This window comes from Labrus mixtus, chromosome 21 (assembly GCF_963584025.1).
Source record: "Labrus mixtus chromosome 21, fLabMix1.1, whole genome shotgun sequence".
Lineage (NCBI taxonomy): Eukaryota > Metazoa > Chordata > Actinopteri > Labriformes > Labridae > Labrus > Labrus mixtus.
The window spans coordinates 776,379-798,878 of NC_083632.1; the positions used below are offsets into that span (position 1 = coordinate 776,379).

General features: G+C 45.2%; 4 protein-coding genes and 1 long non-coding RNA gene across 8 annotated transcripts in view; 1 reads left to right on the forward strand and 4 right to left on the reverse strand.

The window, feature by feature from the left end:
• LOC132955083 (TBC1 domain family member 12-like) overlaps positions 1–2,891 on the reverse strand; it is a 9,150-nt gene extending 6,259 nt beyond the window's left edge. The window contains exons 1-5 of one of the 4 annotated variants that reach the window (XM_061027758.1): positions 2,640–2,891; positions 1,721–2,462; positions 1,338–1,440; positions 347–403; positions 1–97 (exon numbers count right to left, since the gene is read on the reverse strand). The exon at positions 1–97 is cut by the window's left edge and continues 31 nt beyond it. In XM_061027758.1, the coding sequence (XP_060883741.1) occupies positions 1–97; positions 347–403; positions 1,338–1,440; positions 1,721–2,436 (973 nt within the window). In that variant the 5' untranslated portion in view covers positions 2,437–2,462; positions 2,640–2,891. Of the gene's footprint in view, positions 98–346; positions 404–1,337; positions 1,441–1,720; positions 2,466–2,639 lie in introns of all 4 variants that reach the window. The other 3 variants (XM_061027759.1, XM_061027757.1, XM_061027760.1) reach the window with 3 other exon arrangements.
• Positions 2,892–3,589: 698 nt separating this feature from the next.
• si:ch211-207i20.2 (uncharacterized protein LOC568537 homolog) lies at positions 3,590–7,684 on the reverse strand. The gene is made up of 5 exons (XM_061028368.1): positions 7,291–7,684; positions 5,997–6,159; positions 5,832–5,890; positions 5,646–5,748; positions 3,590–4,900 (listed from the first exon to the last, which is right to left on the reverse strand). The coding sequence occupies exons 1-5, from the start codon at positions 7,492–7,494 to the stop codon at positions 3,885–3,887; spliced, it is 1,545 nt and encodes a 514-aa protein (XP_060884351.1). The 5' UTR covers positions 7,495–7,684; the 3' UTR covers positions 3,590–3,884.
• A 385-nt stretch (positions 7,685–8,069) lies between these two features.
• nudt13 (nudix (nucleoside diphosphate linked moiety X)-type motif 13) lies at positions 8,070–12,040 on the reverse strand. The gene is made up of 9 exons (XM_061028624.1): positions 12,009–12,040; positions 11,210–11,350; positions 10,097–10,239; positions 9,909–10,016; positions 9,685–9,791; positions 9,483–9,608; positions 9,092–9,203; positions 8,837–8,991; positions 8,070–8,582 (listed from the first exon to the last, which is right to left on the reverse strand). Exons 2-9 carry the CDS (start codon positions 11,290–11,292, stop codon positions 8,388–8,390), a joined length of 1,029 nt encoding a protein of 342 aa, XP_060884607.1. The 5' UTR covers positions 11,293–11,350; positions 12,009–12,040; the 3' UTR covers positions 8,070–8,387.
• A 255-nt stretch (positions 12,041–12,295) lies between these two features.
• rpp30 (ribonuclease P/MRP 30 subunit) lies at positions 12,296–17,481 on the forward strand. Its single transcript, XM_061027778.1, has 12 exons — positions 12,296–12,455; positions 13,328–13,386; positions 13,547–13,600; positions 13,697–13,762; positions 14,537–14,608; positions 15,183–15,272; positions 15,480–15,596; positions 15,704–15,733; positions 16,795–16,832; positions 16,969–17,048; positions 17,143–17,229; positions 17,308–17,481. The coding sequence occupies exons 1-12, from the start codon at positions 12,374–12,376 to the stop codon at positions 17,349–17,351; spliced, it is 819 nt and encodes a 272-aa protein (XP_060883761.1). The 5' UTR covers positions 12,296–12,373; the 3' UTR covers positions 17,352–17,481.
• A 1,100-nt stretch (positions 17,482–18,581) lies between these two features.
• On the reverse strand, positions 18,582–20,153 carry LOC132955095 (uncharacterized). Its single transcript, XR_009665883.1, has 2 exons — positions 19,950–20,153; positions 18,582–19,481 (listed from the first exon to the last, which is right to left on the reverse strand). It is a non-coding gene; the product is annotated as an uncharacterized LOC132955095 (long non-coding RNA).
• Positions 20,154–22,500: the final 2,347 nt, after the last annotated feature.

The following is a 22,500-nucleotide window of genomic DNA, read 5'->3' on the forward strand; positions in this document are numbered from 1 at the left end:
TGGACAGCGGCTCGAACTCCACCTTCCTGCGGCTCTGCTGCCCCGATGCATGATGGGTAGGAGAGCTGCGGGCGGAAACCTGCCGTGCCTCGAACTCCTGCAATGACATCACATGACACGACCTCAGTTGCCATGACAACGACTGACACAACAGAGAGGCAGGGGTGAGAGATGGAGGACACAGACTGGTACTTTGATGTTTTTAATGATTTTCACATATTATTTATTTCTTCATGAAAACGTCACTGAATTAATTTAACGCTGAACTGCAGGTGCACAGAACGAAAGCGATGATGATGATGACGATGATGATGATGAAGAAGAGGAGCAGTAAAAGAGTGTGTACCCCTGAGTCCTGCAGGTCTGAAGAGGAGAGCGAGTTCAGACTGACCTCAGCGCTCTGCTGGAGGGAAACAAGGCAGCGTGTGAAACGTCCCAGTAAAACACTCAGAAACAATCAGCTGCAGTTCCTCTGATGTCCACTAGAGGCCGCTGTGATAAAGCTGTCACTGCTTATTTAATGGAATGAGAATGTTTTTATGAGTAAGTGTAAAAATCTAGATTTGAAAAATGGAACCAAAAGTGAAAGAACAAAAGCTGCAGTTCCTCTGATGTCCACTAGATGCTGCTGTGTTTAAACTGTAACTGACCTGCTGTGTGAGTATGTTGGTATTTCTCATAAACTGCAACATCCAGGGCTGAAGACCGGAGATGAAAACCCCCCAAAAAACTGCAGTTCTTCGACTGTCCACTTGAGGCCGTCTCCAAAAATGAGACCCACCCATCAAAGCCCAATTTCACCGCTCGCTCAAGTAAACTTGCTTTTTAACCACGCGTACTCGTAGACGACCTACCTGCCTCTGTACAACGCGTGTTACTGGAGGATTCCTCTAGAGGGAGCTCTGCAAAAATCAGACCGCAGACGCATGTTTGTTGCTATGCAACAGCAATGACGCATCACAGCGCGGGGAGATGGAGACTTGATCGGTTTACTGTTCTAATAAACTTTCCTCCATTGTTCCAGCGGCTCTCTGGTTGGTGTCCCTGATGATTTCTAGTTTCATCACCGTACAACTCCACACTGCTCCTAGTGGTGATGTGCATGCCGCATCTCGTGGACGCCGAGACGTGAACATCCAACGCTGGAGACACGAGGCTGAGGTCATGCGTTTGTGTACACGTAGTAAAAAGCGAGTTTGTAAAACGGTCCTACAGGAACTAAGCTCCGCCTCTGGTATCTCCGCTGTAGACTCAGGTTTCAGTTCCTGTTTATTTCTGTAGTTTCTCTTTTTTTGTAGTTTTATTTAAAAACGCAGATTGTGTGTCGTGGTCGTTACCTGCTGGATGATCTTAGGCTGTTTGGACGGACTCTGTTTGGGAGGAACTTTACCGAACAGCTTCCAGCCCGCAACGCTGTGACTGACGGACCGCTGCTTCCTGCTGTGAACACACACACACACACACACACACACACACACACACACAGTTTTAAAGTTTTAATTAAAGATGGCCGCTTTCTGCTGCTAACGCTCTCTACTCGTTGAAAACGATTGAAAAAAAGACGCTGGCGCTCAGAAAAATAAACACGGGGCCTCACAAACTGTCAGGACTGGACGGGTTGTCAGTGTCATTCCTCTTACATCCACCAGGGGGCTCCACAGCAGTATCCACATTAACAGTGTTTTCAGTCTCGTATCGATCACCTGTCCGTCTGACTCACCTGCTGAAGTACTCGACGATGCCCGGCCTCCTCGACTGCAGCTCAGACTCTGACCCTCCGTCGTCCTGAACCAGCTCGCTCGGGGCGCTCTGTCTGCGGACGCACTCGAACGTGTTCCTGGAGCGAGCGACAACCGAGGCTGCGGGGAGGCTCGGTTCACCTGGCGGGGGCGGCGTCCGATCCGTGATGAAGGCCTCGTCATCGGAGCTGCCATCTTCCAGATCAGGGTCAGGGTCGGAGTCTGCCGCTTTGGGTGGAGGTACAGGCGAGGAGGGCTCATCCAGGTGGAGGTGTGTGCCTCCTGTAGCCCCGTCCCCACAGGTACCATCACCATCCAGTCTGTGACAGCTGTTATCGTTGAACCCGTCTGTGCAGGACGAACAGGTAGTGACCACGTTTGGACTAATCCCGTCTGTTTGGGTGACATCACCACTCAGACTAAGCCCCGCCCCCTGCTCATCACCTGCCTCTCTGACATCACAGCAGCCTCCGATTGGTCCTTGAGTGTCTTTGTCCGCCCTGGAGCAGACGACATCCACACACTGTGACAAAGCGACGGACGCTCCAGCCTCCTCGCCGTCTCCTGAACACGTGACCTGCGGACGCTGCTGGCTGATGACATCATCAGAGTTCAGGGGATGATGACGATGAAGGCACAGGTGAGACTCATTGTTTACAGTCACAGGTGAGGAGGACACATCTTCTGCCTTTTCCATTTCACTCCGTCATCAACGACACAAAACTGCTGAGAATAAAACACATTATTCGACTTTTATTTTGAAGGTTTTTCTATTACACATTAACAACTCAGGTGTTATTATAACCTGCAGGTAATATCGTATTTATCTGCGACTTTTCGGTTTCATGACCCGCTGATTGTCGCTGTTGTCGTCGGTAACGTACACCGTTATTATCTCACCTCTCCGGATCTTCTGTCAGCGCCGCTCGACAGAAACGACCCCGGCTTCGACTCCTCCTCCCCGGTGAACAGACAGCGGGATCCTCCGGAGCGTCATGCCGGGACACGGAGCCCTCAGGCCGGCGGAGAGGCGCTGTGTCCGGCCGCTGTTCTCAACCTCTTATCTCCGGGTTATTCTCATCCTCCGCGGTGACAGGTGAGCCCGGGCAGGAGAGGCGCCATGTTCGCTTTGTGTGACGTAGCCGGCTACGTCAACCTGACGTCAGACGATTAGGGGACTGGAGATTAAATTACGTTTGTCTTAAATTTAATCAACAAGAAAGCTACAACCTGATTCACGATTTATTTAAAGACGATGCATTTTATTTTATGTTTTCTTTTTCTTTATATTTTAATTATTAAATTTAGTCTAAATTTTCACCTAAATCATTTCTCATGATTGTTATAACTTCATATAAACAAACGCCTTTGATATGCTTTTGTCCAATCTAAGTGCAGGAATGTCAAACATGATGATTTAAATAAAGTTTAGACTGGAAAAAAATATTTCGTTTGTCTTCTGGATCATTTACTTTTTGTTAAAATATACTTTTCAAAACAACATAAAAATGCTGAATTATTAGATATAATTGTATTTTTATTCCTTTAGTTTTTTTTATATAAATACTTACTGGTTTATTTTTTATTAGGTAACTTAATTCACCTGCACATTGAGACTAATATAAACCTTTAAACATCAACATATAGAACTGTTTATAAATATGTAAATAACACACAGGTGTTGAGCTGTTTCTATTTCTTTTGTTTTGTTTGATAAATCATAAAATAATTAACGGTGAAAGTGGAGAATAAAATCAGACAGATTTGCTGTTTTTCAATTTTTTTATATCTCAACAAATAGAAAATATTCATCTCAGATTATAAAAAAAGCAACAACAGTGTTTGTAAACATTTATCAACATTTTCTTAATTCATACATTCACCAATCACAGTGCAGCGTTTCACTGGGAGGGGCTTGATCAGCACCACTTAGACCACTTGACCAAGAAGCTCCACCCACTTTAACAATGCTTAGCTCTGATTGGTCAAACAGATCCCAACTGTTAAACCATTTTCAAGATTCAAAAAAATAAAGTAGTTCTTTTCCTCAAACACACGTTGGCTCATGACATTCAAGTATTGAGATTTTCTCTGAGATTTAGGAAACTGTGACCCGTCAGATCCAACATGGCTGCCATGGCTCGTTCACGCGTAGACACACTTGTGCATCTTCAGGTTGCGTTGGTCCGAGTATCTCTTGCCACACTTGTCGCAGATGTACTGTTTGCCGCCGGCGTGCATGTGTCTCTTGTGGGTCCGCAGGTGGCTGCTCTGGCTGAAGGTTTTCCCGCAGACGTCGCAGGCGTACGGCTTCTCGCCCGTGTGGACGCGCAGGTGAAGCTTCAGGCTGTTGGCGTTGTTGAACGCCTTGTCGCAGCAGCTGCAGGAGAACGGCCGCTCCTTGGAGTGCGTGCGTCGGTGCGTGATCAGGCTGCTCTGCTGGCCGAACGTCTTCCCGCACTCCTCGCAGCCGAACGGGCGCTCGCCGGTGTGGATCCTGCGGTGGATCTTCAGGTTCACGGCTTGGCGGAACGTTTTCCCGCAGAGGTCGCAGCTGAACGGACGAAGGCCGCTGTGGATCCTCTGATGGTTCTTCAGGTTGACGGCGTGGCGGAACGTCTTCGGACACTGCTCGCACTTTAGCGGTTTCTGCCCGGTGTGGATGAGCTTGTGCGTTTTGAGCGTGACGGCGCGGGTGAAGCCTTTCCCGCACACGTTGCACGCAAAGATCTTCTTGCCGGTGTGCGTGTGCGCGTGGCGGTGCAGATTCTGCAGCAGGTTGAAGCGGTTGCCGCACACGTCGCAGCCGAACGGTTTCTCTCCCGTGTGGACGACGGCGTGCGTCTTCAGCTGCGTCTGTTTGGAGAAACGCTTCCCGCACTGCGGGCACGCGTACGGGCGCTCGCCGGTGTGCGTCCGGGCGTGGCTCTGCAGACTCTGCTTCTGGCGGAACGAGCTGCCGCATACGCCGCAGGAGAACGGCTTCTCGCCCGTGTGGATCAGGTAGTGCGACTTCAGGTTGCTCTGAGACGTGAAGGATTTACCGCACGACGTGCACGAGAAGTATTTCCACGTGACGCTCTGCAGAACAAACTCGGTTGATCCCGCCTCCTCATGCGGCGGCTCAGATTCCTCCGGAGAAGCAGCTTCAACCCGAGCTCCTGAAATAAAAAAAACACACAAACTGTTAGAACTCAAATATCTGACTGACAGACGACATTCCACACGGCCGTTTTGGACGCCCCTCGGTTTGCCAGATATGAGAGCAGTTATCAGGTCAACAGGTGTTGCAGTGATGGAAGCGGGCAAGAGAAGTGGTTCAGATAGAAGTGATTGTACCCGACCTAAAAAGCCTCTGCATGTTTCTAATAAGCTCCACGAGCAGAAACGTGCTCAAACTAGGATCAATATTGGAGATGCTTTTGAAAAATGGAGAGAGGTTAGAACACAGAAAGGTTTACAGACCCATGCAGAGCTGGATAAACACTGAAGCTTCAGAGTCCACCACATGGTGACCTGTGTGAGCATGGACTCTAGAGAGGAGGGGGGGGGGGGAGACAGCTCTCTATGATGTTTAGAATTTAGACTGCAGTACCCATTTTAAACACTAGGGGTCAGAGTTACATACTGCTCCTTTAACGATCTTCAATCAGGTTTCTTTGATTGTGGTCAAAACTGTGATTCAAATTCATTTAATAACGCAGGTCTGATAGTTTAAAAACTCTGTTTCATAAGACAGGTGTGCAGGAGAGGAATGGATCCATCAAAACTTGCAGGTGCACTGTTCATTTGTTGTTGCCGTGGTAACAACAAGGTTTAGATAAATCATTTGATTTTTACTAGAATCAAATCGAGGATTTAAAATGTAAAAATAATCTCTCAATCAGTCATCGATCGTTCTCTCACTCTCTGCGATGGCTCCCAGGTCGATGTTCCCGTGTTCGTCTTTAATGGTGACCGCCGGGACGAACGGGTTCTCCGCTTCGTCTGGCGCTTCCTCCTGTTTGGTCTGCAGTGACACAAAAATACAGACATCAGTCGGGGGTCAGTGAACGCACCGCCGGTGAAGAGGTGAGTGAGCAGGGTTCTTACCTGAGAGGAGGTTTGTATCTCAGAGCTCTCCGGTCTGACTCCGTACGAGTGCTCGACCTCTGTGACAACATAGCGACTGTCAGTATGGCATCATCAACGCTGTATCTCTCTGATTGGAGTGTTTTTGATTCAGGGGTGTGGGGGGGGGGGGGCTTGCGTACGTACCGACTCGTGCGTTGTTGAGGATGTTGAGGATGCTGGTCTGGGGTCTCTGGCCGCCCCTCCTCCTCGGCTCCGGCTGCAGCAGCAGTCCCGCCTCATCCACGATGTTCATGAGCTTCCCCAGAGCCTCGTTCCCCAGAGTCTCCATGACCGACGCGAACAACACCTGAGCACGCCACGGGAGAGACGACAAACACATGAAGAAGGACCCGGTTATTTAGATCAGATGGAACAGTGAATCAGATCGTTCACACCAGCTTCTCTTTTACAACCTGTATATTTGTGTTTACATTTTCTGGCTCTTATGACAAGTATCCTCCAACATTACAAACAAACTAGAACTAACAAACCAGCATTAAATAAAAGGGCGCGGTCAGCCTCGTATGGATACGGCCACTTCCCGCTCACAACTCTTCATAACAGCAGTTTGTGTCAGTGGGTCACTGCTTCAAAATACGATGCTTTAGGCGAGACCCCTGAATAGTTTTGGTGGTTAATAATAATTTATACTTTATTGATCCTGCGAGGGGAAATTTGTTTTTACACTCTGTCTAGTTAACATGCTACACAAACATAGGCTGAAATACACACACATGCACAAACAGGATCCTGTGGACATGCACTAATGGAGAGGTTTCAGAGTGAGGGGGGCTGCCCACGGCGGGCGCTCCTGAGCTGGTGGGGGGGTTAGGTGCCTTGCTCAAGGGCACCTTGGCAGTGCTCAGGAAGTGGACTGGCACCTCTCCAGCTACCAGACCAGTTTCTGGACTTGGTCCGTGCCGGGACTTGAACCGGTGACCCTCCGATTCCCAACCCAAGTCCCTACAGACTGAGCTACTGCCGCCCAGTGTGTGCCCCATGTACAGAGGCTTAAGTCCTCGAGAGCAGGCGGCCCAGGGTTCGAGCCCGACCTAGGGCTCCTTAACGCCATGTCGTTTCCCACACTCTCTCTCTCTCTCACTCCCTGGTTTACGGCTCTGTCCAATATCTTATCTCTACAATAAAGTCATAAAAAGCCTCCAAAAATATTAATAATTAATAAAAACGAAACGAAATAAATGAATACAAAATTAATTATTTAATTAAAATTAATTAATAAAAACTCAAAACGAAAGTGAAACTAAAAACAAAAATCAAAACGAATTAAAAATAAACTAATAGAGGATAAACTCCTGTAAACTTTGAAAACATGATTTAATAGTTCAACCTTAGAGCGAAGAATAACTATAAATGTCTAAAACAATAAAAATAATAATCCTATAACTAATTCTTATTTTATCCAGACTTCACTCCTCACCGTCTTCTCCCGGCTCTTATCCCGCCTGTGGTCCACCGGAGGCGGCCCGTCTTCGTCGTCGCTCCCGGAGCAGCTGGTCACGGTCCGGACCTTCAGGGAGTCCTCCTCCTCCTCCGACAGCCGCTCCAGCTCCGCCACCGCCGCGTGGACCAGAGCCTCCATGACGGCGGCCAGCTGAGTGTGCAGAGCCGCGGAGGAGCTCATCCTTTCGGCTAACTGAAGCTGACCCTCCCGCTCGGTGGGGAGAACACAGCGAGCTCTGCCAGTTTGTTTCGATTTAACTGAAACTTAAAGGTCAGAAAGAGTCTGACAGGAGCTTCCTGACGTCAATCTGTGAAGCTAACAACAAACTACAGACAGAGCAGCTGAAGGAAGTGCTTCTTCTTCGTCTTCTTTTGAGTTTTATGGCGGTTAAAAAAAAGCAGCCTTCAGGCGCATTACCGCCACCTGCTGGACTGGAGTTCTGGCCGTAGACTGTAAAAATATTAAAAATAAATAAATTATGAATTATTAATAATAAATAATAATAGTTATTATATAATATCTATATTATATTATTATATTATATATATATAATAATAATATTATTATATAATATTATTAATTATTAATAATAAATTATTATAAAAAATAATTCTGGCACATGATAAAAAACAGAAGGACCTAATTTCTGTCTATCATCCCTGTAATTCAGTTTTACACTCTGTTGTTGAACATGCTGCACACACATACACACACTCACATTCATATTAAAACAAAAAAACAGCAGGAACCAATCAGAGAGTTGATAAAAACGAGGCGTTTCAGTTTTATTGAAACAACATCAGCTTACTAACAGAGTCAGTAAAAAGTGAGGTAGTCGTTTTGTGTCACAGTAGAACAAAGTTATTCAGTCAGTTTGATGAACTATGAAGTTTTTTTAAAAGTTTGTTTACATCCAAACATATAAACTGTAAGTGATTTTAAGTTTCTTAATCGGCGTGGTCGTCATGTGACCTCCAGTCCTGCATGATGTCACATGCTGTAGTCTCATTATGGATGATTCTTGGCTGTTTGGAGGATATTAGTAGCTCCTCAGAGTGTCCACAGTTTGACTGTTACCCTCCATCCTTGCTGCGTCTCTGGCGTTCCGCCCACTCAACGATGAGGCGGTTGCCGAGGGCGTGTTTTGGAGGAAGCCAGAGGGCGGGGTTATCCCCTTTCCTGGACGGAGTCTTCACCTGCAGGGCGGCAGAGATTTCCTCCAGACTGAACCAGCGAGCGTCCTCCAGCTCTGTGTGGTCCACCTTTAACTGGACGACAAAACAGCAGGTAACGGGACACATCGCTGAATACAACAGGAAGCTCCACCTGCTCACCTGCAGCTCAGGTGTACCTCAGGGCTCAACGTTAGGTCCTCTACCTTTTTACAATTATCGCTGATACATTTTTTGAGACAAAATAAATCTGATAATAAAAAGTGTGGTCAAACGGATTTATAACTTTATAAATAACACTAAGTTTGAGAGTAAATTTATTTTGTATTTTGATGAGTGTGGATGCTCACCTGAGAGTGGGCGGGGCTTACAGAGGCGTGGCAGCCCACCATGAAGGAGCTGTGAGGAAAAGGCCAGTGCTGAGAGGAGCTGTAGGCGACGCTGTGGACCTCCAAACCCACCTCCTCGGCCAACTCCCTGCTCAGAGTCTCCTCCAGAGTCTCGCCTGAAAACACCACAGAGGGACAGGAGGACACAGGTGAGTTTAAAGTAAGCAGGTACAGGTGGGCGAGCAGACAGTGGAAAGGTAAGACTGGAGGTCTGACCCATGTCACAGAAGCCAGCCAGAGTGCTGTACAGCCCCGGAGGAAAGGACGGCTGTCGGCCCAACAGACAACGTTTCCCATCAGACACCAGGACGATCACTACCGGAGACATCTGGAGGGAGAACCAATCAGAAACAGTCAGACCAGGAATGACCCAAGCAAGGTAACAAGGTTTATATCTGGTTTTGATTAGAATTAGGATCTGGTTTGTAGCCAATAAGGATCAGGAAAGGTTGTTGTATACAGACTGTGTTGTAGTTAAAATCTGGTTCCAGTAGTTTGGGCATGTTTTGAAGCTGGTTTGAATCTAACTTTAGACTGGATCTGGTTTTTAGGGTAGTCTAGATCTGGTTTTGATACTTGTTTCGATTGGATTTTGGATTTGTGTTACCTTTGGATAGTAGACAATCCCATTGCTGCTGCAGACTCTTTGACTTCCTGCCTGGTTGCTTGTGGTGGGCTGACCCGTGGCGCTGCAGAATCTGCTGGTTTGATGCCAGCGCAGCAGAGCCTGACCCTGGAGACCAGAAACCAAACTGTTAAGACATCCTGTACACCTGGAGGACGCACAGTGTACTGAGGGAGTTACACACCTTGGCCACTAGGGGCGCCTCTGCTTCCCTCAGGAGAAAGAAAGCTTTCCTCAGATCGATGAACTTTCCTTTAAACTCTTCTTCTACTGTTGCCCGATCCAGATCTCCTGCAGAAAGAAATACAGAACATTTAAACCCACAGTCCATGTAGACCGGTGCATTCAGGGTCTCAGTACACTGTACGGAGTTTACAGTGTTTATCATTTAACAATCAGTGTTCTCACCAACGTCCAGACAGAACTGAGCCTGTTTCTGTTCTGAACAGCCAATCAGAACAGACTCCTTCAGCAGGGTTTGGTCTGAGCCGAGTCTTTCCAGGATGGACTGAACGTCTGAAATATAAAACCAGAAACAGTTGAGTAAACCTGTGCTTTGGTTGGTTATGTGGTTCTGTTGCTCTGTGGTTGTGTACCTGGGCAGGTGAGTACTGCTGGTGTGAAGGTTCCTTTCCCGTTGGGTTGGAGAAGAGGAGACAAACGATGGAACAGAAAAATGTGAGCGTCCTGCAGTGCTGCAGCACACGCTTCATCATCCTCCTTCAGCCTGTTCAAATACCTGAGAGGATATTCAATAAATGAATTGTTAAAGCAACCAACCATCCAACCAACCAACCATCCAACCATCCAACCAACCAACCAACCAACCAACCAACCATCCAACCAACCATCCAACCAACCAACCATCCAACCAACCAACCAACCAACCAACCAACCATCCAACCAACCATCCATCCATCGAACCAACCAACCATCCAACCAACCATCCAACCAACCAACCAACCATCCAACCATCCAACCAACCAACCAACCAACCATCCAACCAACCATCCAACCAACCAACCATCCAACCATCCAACCAACCATCCAACCAACCAACCATCCAACCAACCAACCAACCATCCAACCAACCATCCATCCATCGAACCAACCAACCATCCAACCATCCAACCAACCAACCAACCAACCAACCATCCAACCAACCATCCAACCAACCAACCATTATATTCAATAAATGAATTGTTAAAGCAAGCAACCATCCAACCAACCAACCATCCAACCATCCAACCAACCAACCATCCAACCAACCATCCAACCAACCAACCATCCAACCAACCATCCAACCAACCAACCAACCATCCAACCATCCAACCAACCAACCAACCAACCATCCATCCATCGAACCAACCAACCAACCAACCAACCAACCAACCAACCAACCAACCAACCAACCATCCAACCATCCATCCATCAAACCAACCACCCAACCAACCAACCAACCATCCAACCAACCAACCAACCAACCAACCAACCATCCATCCATCGAACCAACCAACCATCCAACCATCCAACCAACCATCCATCCATCGAACCAACCAAACAACCATCAAACCATCGAACCAATCAACCAACAAACCAACAAACTAACCAATCAATCAACCAACCAACCATCCATCAAACCAATCAACCAATCAACCAACCATCCAAACAACCATCCAACCAACCAACAACAATTTCAGTTTCTGTACCTCATCCTGGAGACGAAGCCTGAGCATCGTCGGGTCTGGAGACATTTTGGTGCAAAGAGGACAATCTTCAGAGGTCTAAACATGGCCCCCCCTCTGAACCAGTATGAAAGGGTCTGAACTGGACTGGACTCACTAACTCCGCTCTCTGAGAACACATGACAGAAAACATTAAGTCCCTTTAGCGCCACCTTCAGGACAAAGAATAAACATGTAGATCAACTAAGACAAACTGAATATAGACATTCACCTTTAAGGATGAGAACAACAAGGAAAAGTCAGGAAATGTCCAGAGTGTGATGAGGCAATAATGCCGAACCCCCCTTAGAATCCGTAATTTTTTACTTTTTTTTATGATTTTAATTGTTATTACAGCTTATAACAAAATAATTCAACATACATCTAAGACTCTACGTTGCAATGTTTACTTCGGCGCATATTTCGCTAGACATGCTGCAATTATCAAACAGTAATACTGAAAGAGGTTCTTCAATTCACTGAGTTATTCTTCATATTAGCTTTGGTGAAAACAATCATTAACTCTTCACTTTCTCTTTATTTGGACATGAGTTTTATGCCGGATGAGAAGTAAACCGATAACGTCAGGATCCATAACAGGTCAGAGGTCACAGTGACTGTTATGTACCGAAGAGAATAGATCAGGAATGTGACAGATTTTAAAATGGGGTTTGGTTTGAAACCGCACAGCTCCAAATCACCATCTAAAGGTGTGTGTTACAAAATAAGTATTTGAGTATGTTTTGTATACTGATTGTGTGTGTGTGTGCGTGTTGTCAGATACCTGCAGCTGCTTCTACTTCACACGAAACTCTGTGACCCTTGTTTTCTTCTTCTTCTTCTTCTTCTTCTTCTCTGGTATTGGGAAGCTGCCGTGGTTCTGCCCTCTAGTGGCCACTTTACGAATATCAAGTTAAATAAATAACCTTTAAAACTAGTTACATTACTATATATATATACTTACATGAGATACAACTTCTTAGTTTATATTCAGCTAAAAAAGAATAAATAAAATGTAAGAGACACGATCAGACTTCCAAGTTGCCTAGCGTAGCCTACGGTTGTTTACATGGGATGACTACAGTTCCCGTCAGGCCTTGCGGCTCCACACATGTGTTTGGAGATCAGTGAGCAGCAGACAGCAGCATCATGTCTGTGTTTATGGATTTAAACCTGAGCTACACGGACGATAAGAGCCGCATGCAGAGTCTGATAGAGACCGCAGCTCACCGTGAGTCTCTCTCTGCTTTCTAAAATCAGCTGTTTTTCAAATGGAGTTCTGTTAACGCAGGACGAGAGGCTAACTCAGCTAGCATCGGGACCGAGCTCAAACTTGTTGGTAATGTGTTTGTGTTGAGTTAGTCCAGTGAGCTGATGTTTAAACATCTGTCAAACTGTCCAGAGAGTCTCTGGTTAAACAGTTGAATCAGTTAAAGAGCTCAAACAGCCGATAACAAACTCCACACCAGACTCCATTTAAAAAGTTCACAATTTAAAGCTTCTGTCATTTATAGTAAAATAACAGAATGTCTAAAACTACATTTAATAAACAAGTTGTTAATGTGACACTACATCTTCTTTGTACAACTTATTTAGGAATCTATTGATTTATAATTCTTTTTTTCTCTCGCTCATAGACAGAAAACAAACCATCACACAAAACCCCGCCTACAAATCACGTGATTTATGCTTCCCGTGTTCTTATTAAGAATTAAATTACAATACATCACAACTTAATATATTCCACATTAAAAGATTACCAAGGGGGGAAATTCGGCACAAGATTACAGCATGTAAAGAGCAGATTCACAAGATAAACAACCAAGCTCTTACTGTTGTGTAATGTGAAGAAAAAGAGTTCAAAGGTCAAATGAGACCTGACTTCAGGACACATTTCATATATGATGAGCTGGCTGGTCGCCTTGTTTCTAATTCAATAAACACTCAGGCTGTGTGTCACCACCGATTGCTTCAAACCATTTGATTCCTGTTCACATACGGGATATATTATGTATAGAACTTTACATACAATAAAAACATTATAATGATAATCAGTCAGTTTGTGAATGATGTGTTGTTTTTGTGTTTTTGTTTCTTTTTCAGTCGGTTACTCCACGGTCGCCATCAACTACACGTATGAACTGACCATAAAAAAGTCAAAGGTGAGCCCCATTCGTCTCTTAAGCACGCTTTCGGAAAAATTGAATTGGAAATGCTGTCTCGAACTAACTTTAGGTTGACGTAGTGACGAGCAGAGAGGCGGGTCTTAAGTCTCCTGCCACGCCCCCTAATAACTCATAACTCTGATCGTTCTGTGTTCAGGTTCCCGTCCCGACACCGATCAAGGATCTGATGGAGAAGCTGCCCATCGTACAGGTAAGACGACGACGACGATGAAGATGATGATGATGATGATGATGTTTCTCTTGTTGGTGTGTAACCTCTCTCTCTCTCTCTTTCTCTCTGTGTCAGGGTCGCTGTCGTCCAATCAGAGTGCTGAACAGACTGACGGTGGTGATGTCAGAGCAGTGCCACTTTGTGAGTGTCAAAGCTTCTTTGTTTACTTCCCTCAGAGAGCCTGCGCTGCATCGATCCCAGCCGACAGATCGATAAAACTGATCGATTAGTAAACGTTCCCTGAGGCCGCGTTCCAGTTGCAAGTTGAAAAAGCAACATGGACGCTTTGAGGTAGTTACAGATTAAATGTTCCTGGTGACGCACGGAGCAGCCATGTTGGATTTTAACTCAAGGCTTCTGAAGTTGCTCCCAATTTTTGATTGGGAGCAACCTGATGACGTATCAGACCGGTCACCTGAAATTTCCGACTTCTGAGATCAAATTGAACGCACCATGAGTGTCCCAGGTTACCTTCAGGTTCCTGTTGGACGCTGACGTCTGACATCACAATGAAAGGAGTACAGACAATATCAGCTGATTGATTTAGTTGTTTTTGTTTGTGTGTGTGTGTGTGTGTGTGTCTGTGTGTGTGTGTGTGTGTCTGTGTGTGTGTGTGTGTGTGTGTGTGTGTGTCTGTGTGTGTGTCTGTGTGTGTCTGTGTGTGTGTGTGTGTGTGTGTGTGTGTGTGTGTGTGTGTGTGTGTGTCTGTGTGTGTGTCTGTGTGTGTCTGTGTGTGTCTGTGTGTGTGTGTGTGTGTGTCTGTGTGTGTGTGTGTGTGTGTGTGTGTGTGTCTGTGTGTGTGTCTGTGTGTGTCTGTGTGTGTGTGTGTGTGTGTGTGTGTGTGTGTCTGTGTGTGTGTCTGTGTGTGTCTGTGTGTGTGTGTGTGTGTCTCTCTCTCTCTTTGTGTGTGTTCAGAAAAAGACCGGTCGAGAGTTCAGTGCGTACGACCTGCTGGCCGTGCAACCCGCCACAGAGAAGCTGTTCCACGTGAGTCACTGAGACGATGAAGCACCGCAGTACACGGTTCAGGTATTATAGACCATGTTCCCACAGCGGCCATGTTGCTGTGACGCTCAAATGTGACTTAACCACCTCCAGGCACAGTGGGGGGGCCCCCAGTCCCTAACCCCCCTTAATTAGGGGGTCGTGAGCTGAAACGTTTTGGAACCGCTGGACAAGAAGAGTGTTAACGCCTCTCACATCCTGTCCATGATGAAGCTAGCTGTGAAGTGTCTGAATGCAGTTTATTTAATATGTCCAGATGTTTCTCTATGTTTCTCCAGATGTTCAGTTTTTCAATCGTCTTGTGTAGTTACAGAAGAATCTTTGGAAGTGTTTCAAGTCTTTGTGCGTCACGTCATGGCAACATGGCCGCTGTGGGAATATGGTCTAATAGTCTATGATACACAGATTATGATGTTTATTGTGTGTGTGTGTGTGTGTGTGTGTGTGTGTGTGTGTGTGTGTGTGTGTGTGTGTGTGTGTGTGTGTGTGTGTGTGTGTGTGTGTGTGTGTGTGTGTGTGTGTGTGTGTGTGTGTGTGTGTGTGTGTGTGTGGTCAGGTGGCGTGTTTCACCCTGGACGTTGACATCATCTGTATCTCAGTGACAGAAAAACGACCTTTCATCATCAAGAGAAGTCCGGTCAACGGGGTCAGAAAAATTATTATCGACACCATTTTTATTATTTTACACCCAGCTCGTGTATATGTGTATTAATGTGTGTGTGTGTGTGTGTGTGTGTGTGTGTGTGTGTGTGTGTGTGTGTGTGTGTGTGTGTGTGTGTGTGTGTGTGTGTGTGTGTGTGTGTGTGTGTGTGTGTGTGTGTGTGTGTGTGTGTGTGTGTGTGTGTGTGTACAGGCGGTGGACCGCGGCATCATGTTCGAGGTCTCGTACTCTGCAGCCATCAGAGACTCCACCATGAGGCGCTACACCATCGCTAACGCCGTCTCCCTGGTGGACACATGTAAGGGGAAGGTACGTCGTTTACCGTATCTGCCAGTTGGTGTGATGTCACTTGTTTTGATGATGTCAGAGGAGGAGGCGGAGCCTGCAGGTAAATCCCGCCTGTCTGTGTGTTTCAGAATTTGATCCTGTCGAGTGCAGCAGAGAAGGTGAGTGGTCGTGTTCTATCGATGGCCGCCGTTTCACGCTGATTCATGTCGAGCCGCTTTCACACCTGCACTCCTGAAAAGTTGTTGTGGTTGTTCACACATGCACCTCACAGCGGGAGACTATCCCCGTCAGACAGGGGGGAGGGTTGGTTGGTTGGTTTGATGGTTGGTTGGTTTGTTGGTTGGTTTGTTGATTGGTTGGTTGGTTTGTTGATTGGTTGGTTGGTTTGTTGGTTGGTTGGTTGGTTTGTTGGTTGGTTTGTTGATTGGTTGGTTGGTTTGTTGATTGGTTGGTTTGTTAGTTTGTTGGTTGATTTGTTGGTTGGTTGGTTTGTTGGTTGGTTGGTTGGTTGGTTGGTTGGTTTGTTGGTTGGTTTGTTGGTTGGTTGGTTGGTTTGTTAGTTTGTTGGTTGGTTTGTTGGTTGGTTGGTTTGTTGGTTGATTTGGTAGTTTGGTGGTTGGTTGGTTTGTTGGTTGATTTGGTAGTTTGGTGGTTTGTTGGTTGATTGGTTTGTTTGTTGGTTGGTTGGTTTGTTGGTTGGTTTGTTGGTTGATTGGTTGGTTTGTTGGTTGATTGGTTGGTTTGTTGGTTGGTTGGTTGGTTTGTTAGTTTGTTGGTTGGTTTGTTAGTTTGTTGGTTGGTCGGTTGGTTGGTTGGTTTGTTGGTTGATTGGTTGGTTGGTTTGTTAGTTTGTTGGTTGGTTTGTTAGTTTGTTGGTTGGTCGGTTGGTTGGTTGGTTTGTTGGTTGATTGGTTGGTTTGTTGGTTGATTGGTTGGTTTGTTGGTTGGTTGGTTGGTTTGTTGGTTGGTTGGTTTGTTTGTTAGTTCTTTGGTTGGTTGGTTGATTTGTTAGTTTGTTGGTTGGATGGATGGTTGGTTGATTCAATGGTTGGTTGATTCAATGGTTGGTTGGATGGTTGAAGGAGGTGAAGTCTGAGAGAAACATACCGTATAGCTGACCCCTAAAACTTACAAAGTTTTCAGGATTTTTGTGCAGGTGTGAACGAGGCTTATGATAATCACTACTCTGTGTGTGTGTGTGTGTGTGTGTGTGTTTCAGCCTCTGGAGCTCAGAGGACCGTACGACATCAGTAACCTGTATCCTTCCTGTCTTCTCATTGGTTCTGTCCCGTTTCAGTTTGAAATGCGTCACAACCAAGCCCAACAGTCTATGGTGTAGAATAGATGCGGTACTCTTGTGTGTGTGTGTTTGTATTCCTGACCTGCTCCTCAGAGGTTTGCTGTTCGGTCTTTCTGACGGAGACGCTAAAGAAGCCGTCTCCTCCGCCTGTCGATCCGTCGTGCTGCACGGAGGTAAACATTCGATTTACTCCACATACATGAATCAACTCGTCGTTAGCGATCAACTGGAAATGACACCCGGACGTGTTTCCTGTTTGTTTGTCAGAGACGAGGAAGACGGCCGGCGGGATCGTTCACACCATGAAACGCTGCAGTGAGACTCCCGACCAGCAGGAGGCGCCACCTGCAGACTGTGAGTGAACTCGACTAACGCTGCTGAGTGAACATGAACAGCTGCTGTTTCTAAACCTCGTCTGTTTTACCTGAACAGGTGAAGCTCCCGCAGCCAAGAGAGCTAAACAGCTGACTGAGTGATTGACAGCAGAAGAGGGCGGGGTTTCCAGATTCTGGTCGTTATTTTTGTTTTTTACAAACTGTTGAGATTTAAGTTGTTCAGACATTAAAAAAAAGCAGAAATTGAATAAACAGTTTATTTTTTGTCAGACCTCGGAGGCGTTCTTTGTCAAATCTTTTATTTTGTAAATCTGTGGTACAAACGCTGCGTTTTTATTGGTCAGCACAAAAAGCACAGTGATGTCATCAAAAATATAAGCTCTTACATTCAGTCAGATTACAACAAATTGTTTCAAAAAATAAAAATATGCATCATAAAAATATAAATGTATTTTGTTTCCCTTAACTTTTTAATTAATGCCACCTTAAACATTTAATTCATCTGTGACCGACAGGAAGTCTTTTAATCTGAAATCATCTTTTATAAAAGAGACGAGGGCTGTCAAGCAATAACATGTTTTTTATCATAATCAATCGCATGATTAAATCAGAGAGATGCATGTTTGAAATTCCCTTATTTTACATTTAAAAACAGAAATTGTCAGGCTTTTATTTTGAAGGTTTGTACTGTATTAAGCTGAGAGTTCTTTACTTGCTGTGTGCTTTTACTTTGAAATAAAGTAAGGCCCTAACTGTAGAGTGGATGTTAGGTCAGCGTACCCGACACAGATATATAGAATAGGTCATTAAAGCCTGATAATAACATCATATTGAAACATAAATCTTTGTTTTTTCTTTTTATAATTGGACAAAATACAACGCGGGCTTAAAACCTCTTATCAAGTATTGACGGCCACCAAAGAAAACTTTGGCAACTTTTGGAATTGAAACTTTGCCAATATTGGGCATCTAATAATTTCCCTCAAAAAATACAAAAAGTTTGAAATCATTTGACATAAAAAAACATTTAGAAGAGTCTGAAAATGATTCAAATAACAAGATTTCCTTAAAAGTGGAGTATCGGCTTCATATAGGACTCTACTGGAAACACCCCAAGAGCCTGTGTGACATCAGAGTGTGGGCGGAGCCTAGCTACAGTTTACATCTGTAGGACCAATAAGGTCTCACAACACCTATAAATGTGGCTACAAGCTAAGCTAACAAGCTTACAGGTTTGAACTTAAGTTTAGTTCAGAGGAAGCAGAAGACGCTCGCTGTGTGTGTGTGTGTGTGTTTATAAAAAACTGTGTCAGAGCCCTTTAATGTCTGCTGATATAAACAGACCGACCAATCACAGCAGAGAGTCACTGATTATAGATTAATCATCTCAGCTGATATGAAAGTACACACATCTAATAAACTGATGAGTTCACTGAACGCTGGACATTTCATAAACACAGCTTCAGGTGTCCTCACCTTTCAACGTGTCGACCAATCAGATGTCACATTGGGGGCGGGGCTTACACTCATGTCTCACTGTTTAAACAGTTTCACACTGTTTTCAGATTTTTAACACATTCCTGCTGATTCCTGAAACGTAACACGATGGTGCGTTAAAGTTCACCTGGACATCTGAGTACTGAGAGCAGGCGACAGTGAACACATCATGCAGCGGCGGTTTGATTATTTATATTTTCTCTTGAGACTTCGTTAAAATCAGCTTCATGGGAGGTTAACTTCAGCCATCAGATCGAAGAGACGGCGTGTGCTCATTCTAAGTGTGAAACTCTGATGTCGGAGTGTCCTTAAACACACCATCGAGACAGATATGCTACAGGAAATTAAAGTTACGCAAAGTCGGCGTTTCGATCACATGATAACGATTAAATGTGTGAAAGTGCTGAAGAAGAAGAAGAAGAAGAACGGTTTGGACCTCCAGATGAAAATCTTTGGACGTGATCGAACTCTCGGGGGAATGTACACATGATCATGCTCAGTTAAAGTGACCAGTGATCTGACAACAAAGCACCTGATTGGTCCTTTCAGTGTTTGTGATGTCATGATGATGTCATCGAGTAGGAGTGAACACCTGAAGCAGAAATGTGCTCATGGGACGCTGCTGTCAGTCTGGACGGATTCCACACTTTATTTTAGGAGAGGTCCAGGAAGGGATCGAGGGCTCCTCATCAATTAGCCCCTCCTCTTCCTCCTCATTAGCTCCTCCTCTTCCTGATCTCCTCCTCAGAGGCCCATGATGTGGTTGATGTGACCCTGGAATTGAGAGGTAAAGGGGATTAAATCAGGCGTCTCATAACCTCTCAAACTTTAGTTCACTAAGACGACTCACGTCTGTATCGTTTCAAATATTTATTTCAGCAAGACAAAGTTTGTGTTTCATGTGGCTATGACCTCATCACTCCTTGTAGTTTTATTGAACATCTACAAATTTGAGGAGTGATGGGATGAGATCTGAAACCTCCACCCAGTCAGAGCTGACAGGTGGATGCTGAGTCGATGGTAGGCTGAGCGAGAGTGCAGAACTGGTTCAGGTCAGAGATGGAGACGAGAGAGCAGAGAGGGAGAGAGAGGAAATTGCAGCTTAAATCGAGCGCTAATTGGACTGAGGTGTTTGTGGATAAGGACGCATGTCAGGTGTGAAATCAGTCCATGTTTGAACTCTGCCAATACTCGACCTCACAGTTTTAACTCCTGACTCCTCAAAAAGTGGGAGGGACTCACCGGTTCTCCTCCGAGACAGCGGGGGCAGCAGAGTCCAGGAGGTCTGGGCCGAACCGCGCCGACCTGCATCTGAAGACGCACAGGTTGAACATGTTACCATGGCAACAGCTCCCTAACACATCATGTTGGTTAACCATCGTTTCATATCGACTACAGATGATCAGTGAACCCGTTCTCACATCTTTAACATGGATCAGAGACACGGGGAGGTTACCACAAACTGTAGGCTCATGATAACAGGAGTGAGTTTGACTTCCTGTTGCCTTGACAACCAGCACTCACCTGTTGTTCCTGTTGCTGATTGGACACGGTGAAACTGAGCGATGTTTCCATTGGACACTCAGCGGACAACAGCTCCGCCTCCAGGCACATTCGCTTCTGAAAAAACAAAATAAATGTTTTTATCATGTTGGCAAAACAGGCCTTTTTTTTTTGAATGGGTGTGTATGTGACTTCCTGTGCTTCTGCAGCCAGCCTCTAGTGGACACTCCAGGAACTGCAGGATTTTACACTTCAGCATCGGCTTCTTTTTTCAACACTGGAGGTTGCTGCTTGGTTGTGATGTATTTCAAACTAAAACGGTATCACGGGACATAAAGTTGGGATGTTATGATTTGATCGTTAGCTGTGACAAAACGTTTTAATTAGAATATTAGTGAACGCCTCTGAGTGCAGGATGAGTCATCAGACATTTGAAACGTTTCACAGTAAGAGAAAATACGGTTATTCTGATGTCAAAAAATACCTGGATAAAACGATTTATTGATTTATATGTGGCCGAACGAACAAGTAACACAAGAACGCTGGATTAAAACAGGGAAAACTTCTTTTTCATTTCACGGGGACTTTAAGTGACTTACATTCAATCTGTTTTTGTGTTTTTATTCTTTTGCTGGTTGCAGAGAAATCAAAGTTTGTGCTCAGACAAATAGTTATTTAGACATCTTTAATAACAACGTTATGATGCTGATTTGTAAAAAGTATGAATTCATGCTTCATCAGGTTTGTCCATGCGAGGGCGAGCGAACACCTTTTAAAATGCTCATTTTTTTTTTAAAGGGGTTTGGTTTAGCTCCAGGAGAATCAGGTGAGGGTTAAAATTCCTCACCGAGGTGTGCAAAGAACAAACTGTTGATACAGCTGCAATAAAATGATATCAGCTGGAATGTGTTGACCTCTACACACCTGACGGACATGAGTCCACCGCTGTGATAAGACTCAGGACAGGTGTGTCTCAAGGTGTGTCTTCATTAACAGACAGTATTCAGTGTATAAAACAGAGCGACAGTAGTTTTATAAATCTCCACTTATATATCTAGCTGTCTCAGATATAAATGTTGAGGAAGCTGATTGGCTCGGCTCCAGGTGTAAGGATGTTGTGAAATGTCAACAGAGGATTTGAATTGGGAAGTTTACTTTGGGAAGCAGAGCATCTTAAAAAGTGGGCGGAGACCTTAAAGCTGTTCTAAAATAAAAGAAGGTTTAAAAACACGTGGCATCAAAAAATAATGAATTATTGAACATTTTGAAAACTGAAAAATATAAATAATAATAACAACAAAGTTTATTCATCAAGTCTGAAGAGGTCACACACACACACACTCACACACAAACACACACAGAGAGACACACACACACTCACACACACACACACACACACACAGAGAGACACACACACACTCACACACAAACACACACAGAGAGAGACACACACACACACACACACACACACACACACACACACACACACACACACACACACACACACACAGAGAGACACTCACTCACTCACACACACACACACACACACACTCACACAGAGAGAGACACACACTCACACAGAGAGACACACACACACACACACACACACACACTCACACAGAGAGAGACACACTCACACACACAGAGACACACACACACACACACACACACACACACACTCACACACACACACACAGAGACACACTCACACACACACACAGACACACACACACATACACACACACACACAGAGAGACACACACACACACACACACACACACACACACACACACACACACACACACACACACACACAGAGAGACAAACACACACACACACACACACACACAGAGACACACACAGAGACACACACACACACACACACACACACACACACACACACACACACACACACACACACACACACACACACACACAGAGAGACAAACACACACACACACACACACACACACACACACACACACACACACACACAGAGACACACACACACAGAGACAGAGACACACACCACACACACACACACACACACACACACACACACACACACACAGAGACAGAGACAAACACACACACACACACAGAGACAGAGACACACACCACACACACACACACACACACACACACACAGAGACACACACACACACACACACACACACACACACACACAGAGACAGAGACACACACACACACCACACACACACACACACACCACACACACACACACACACAGAGACACACACACACACACACACACACACACACACACACA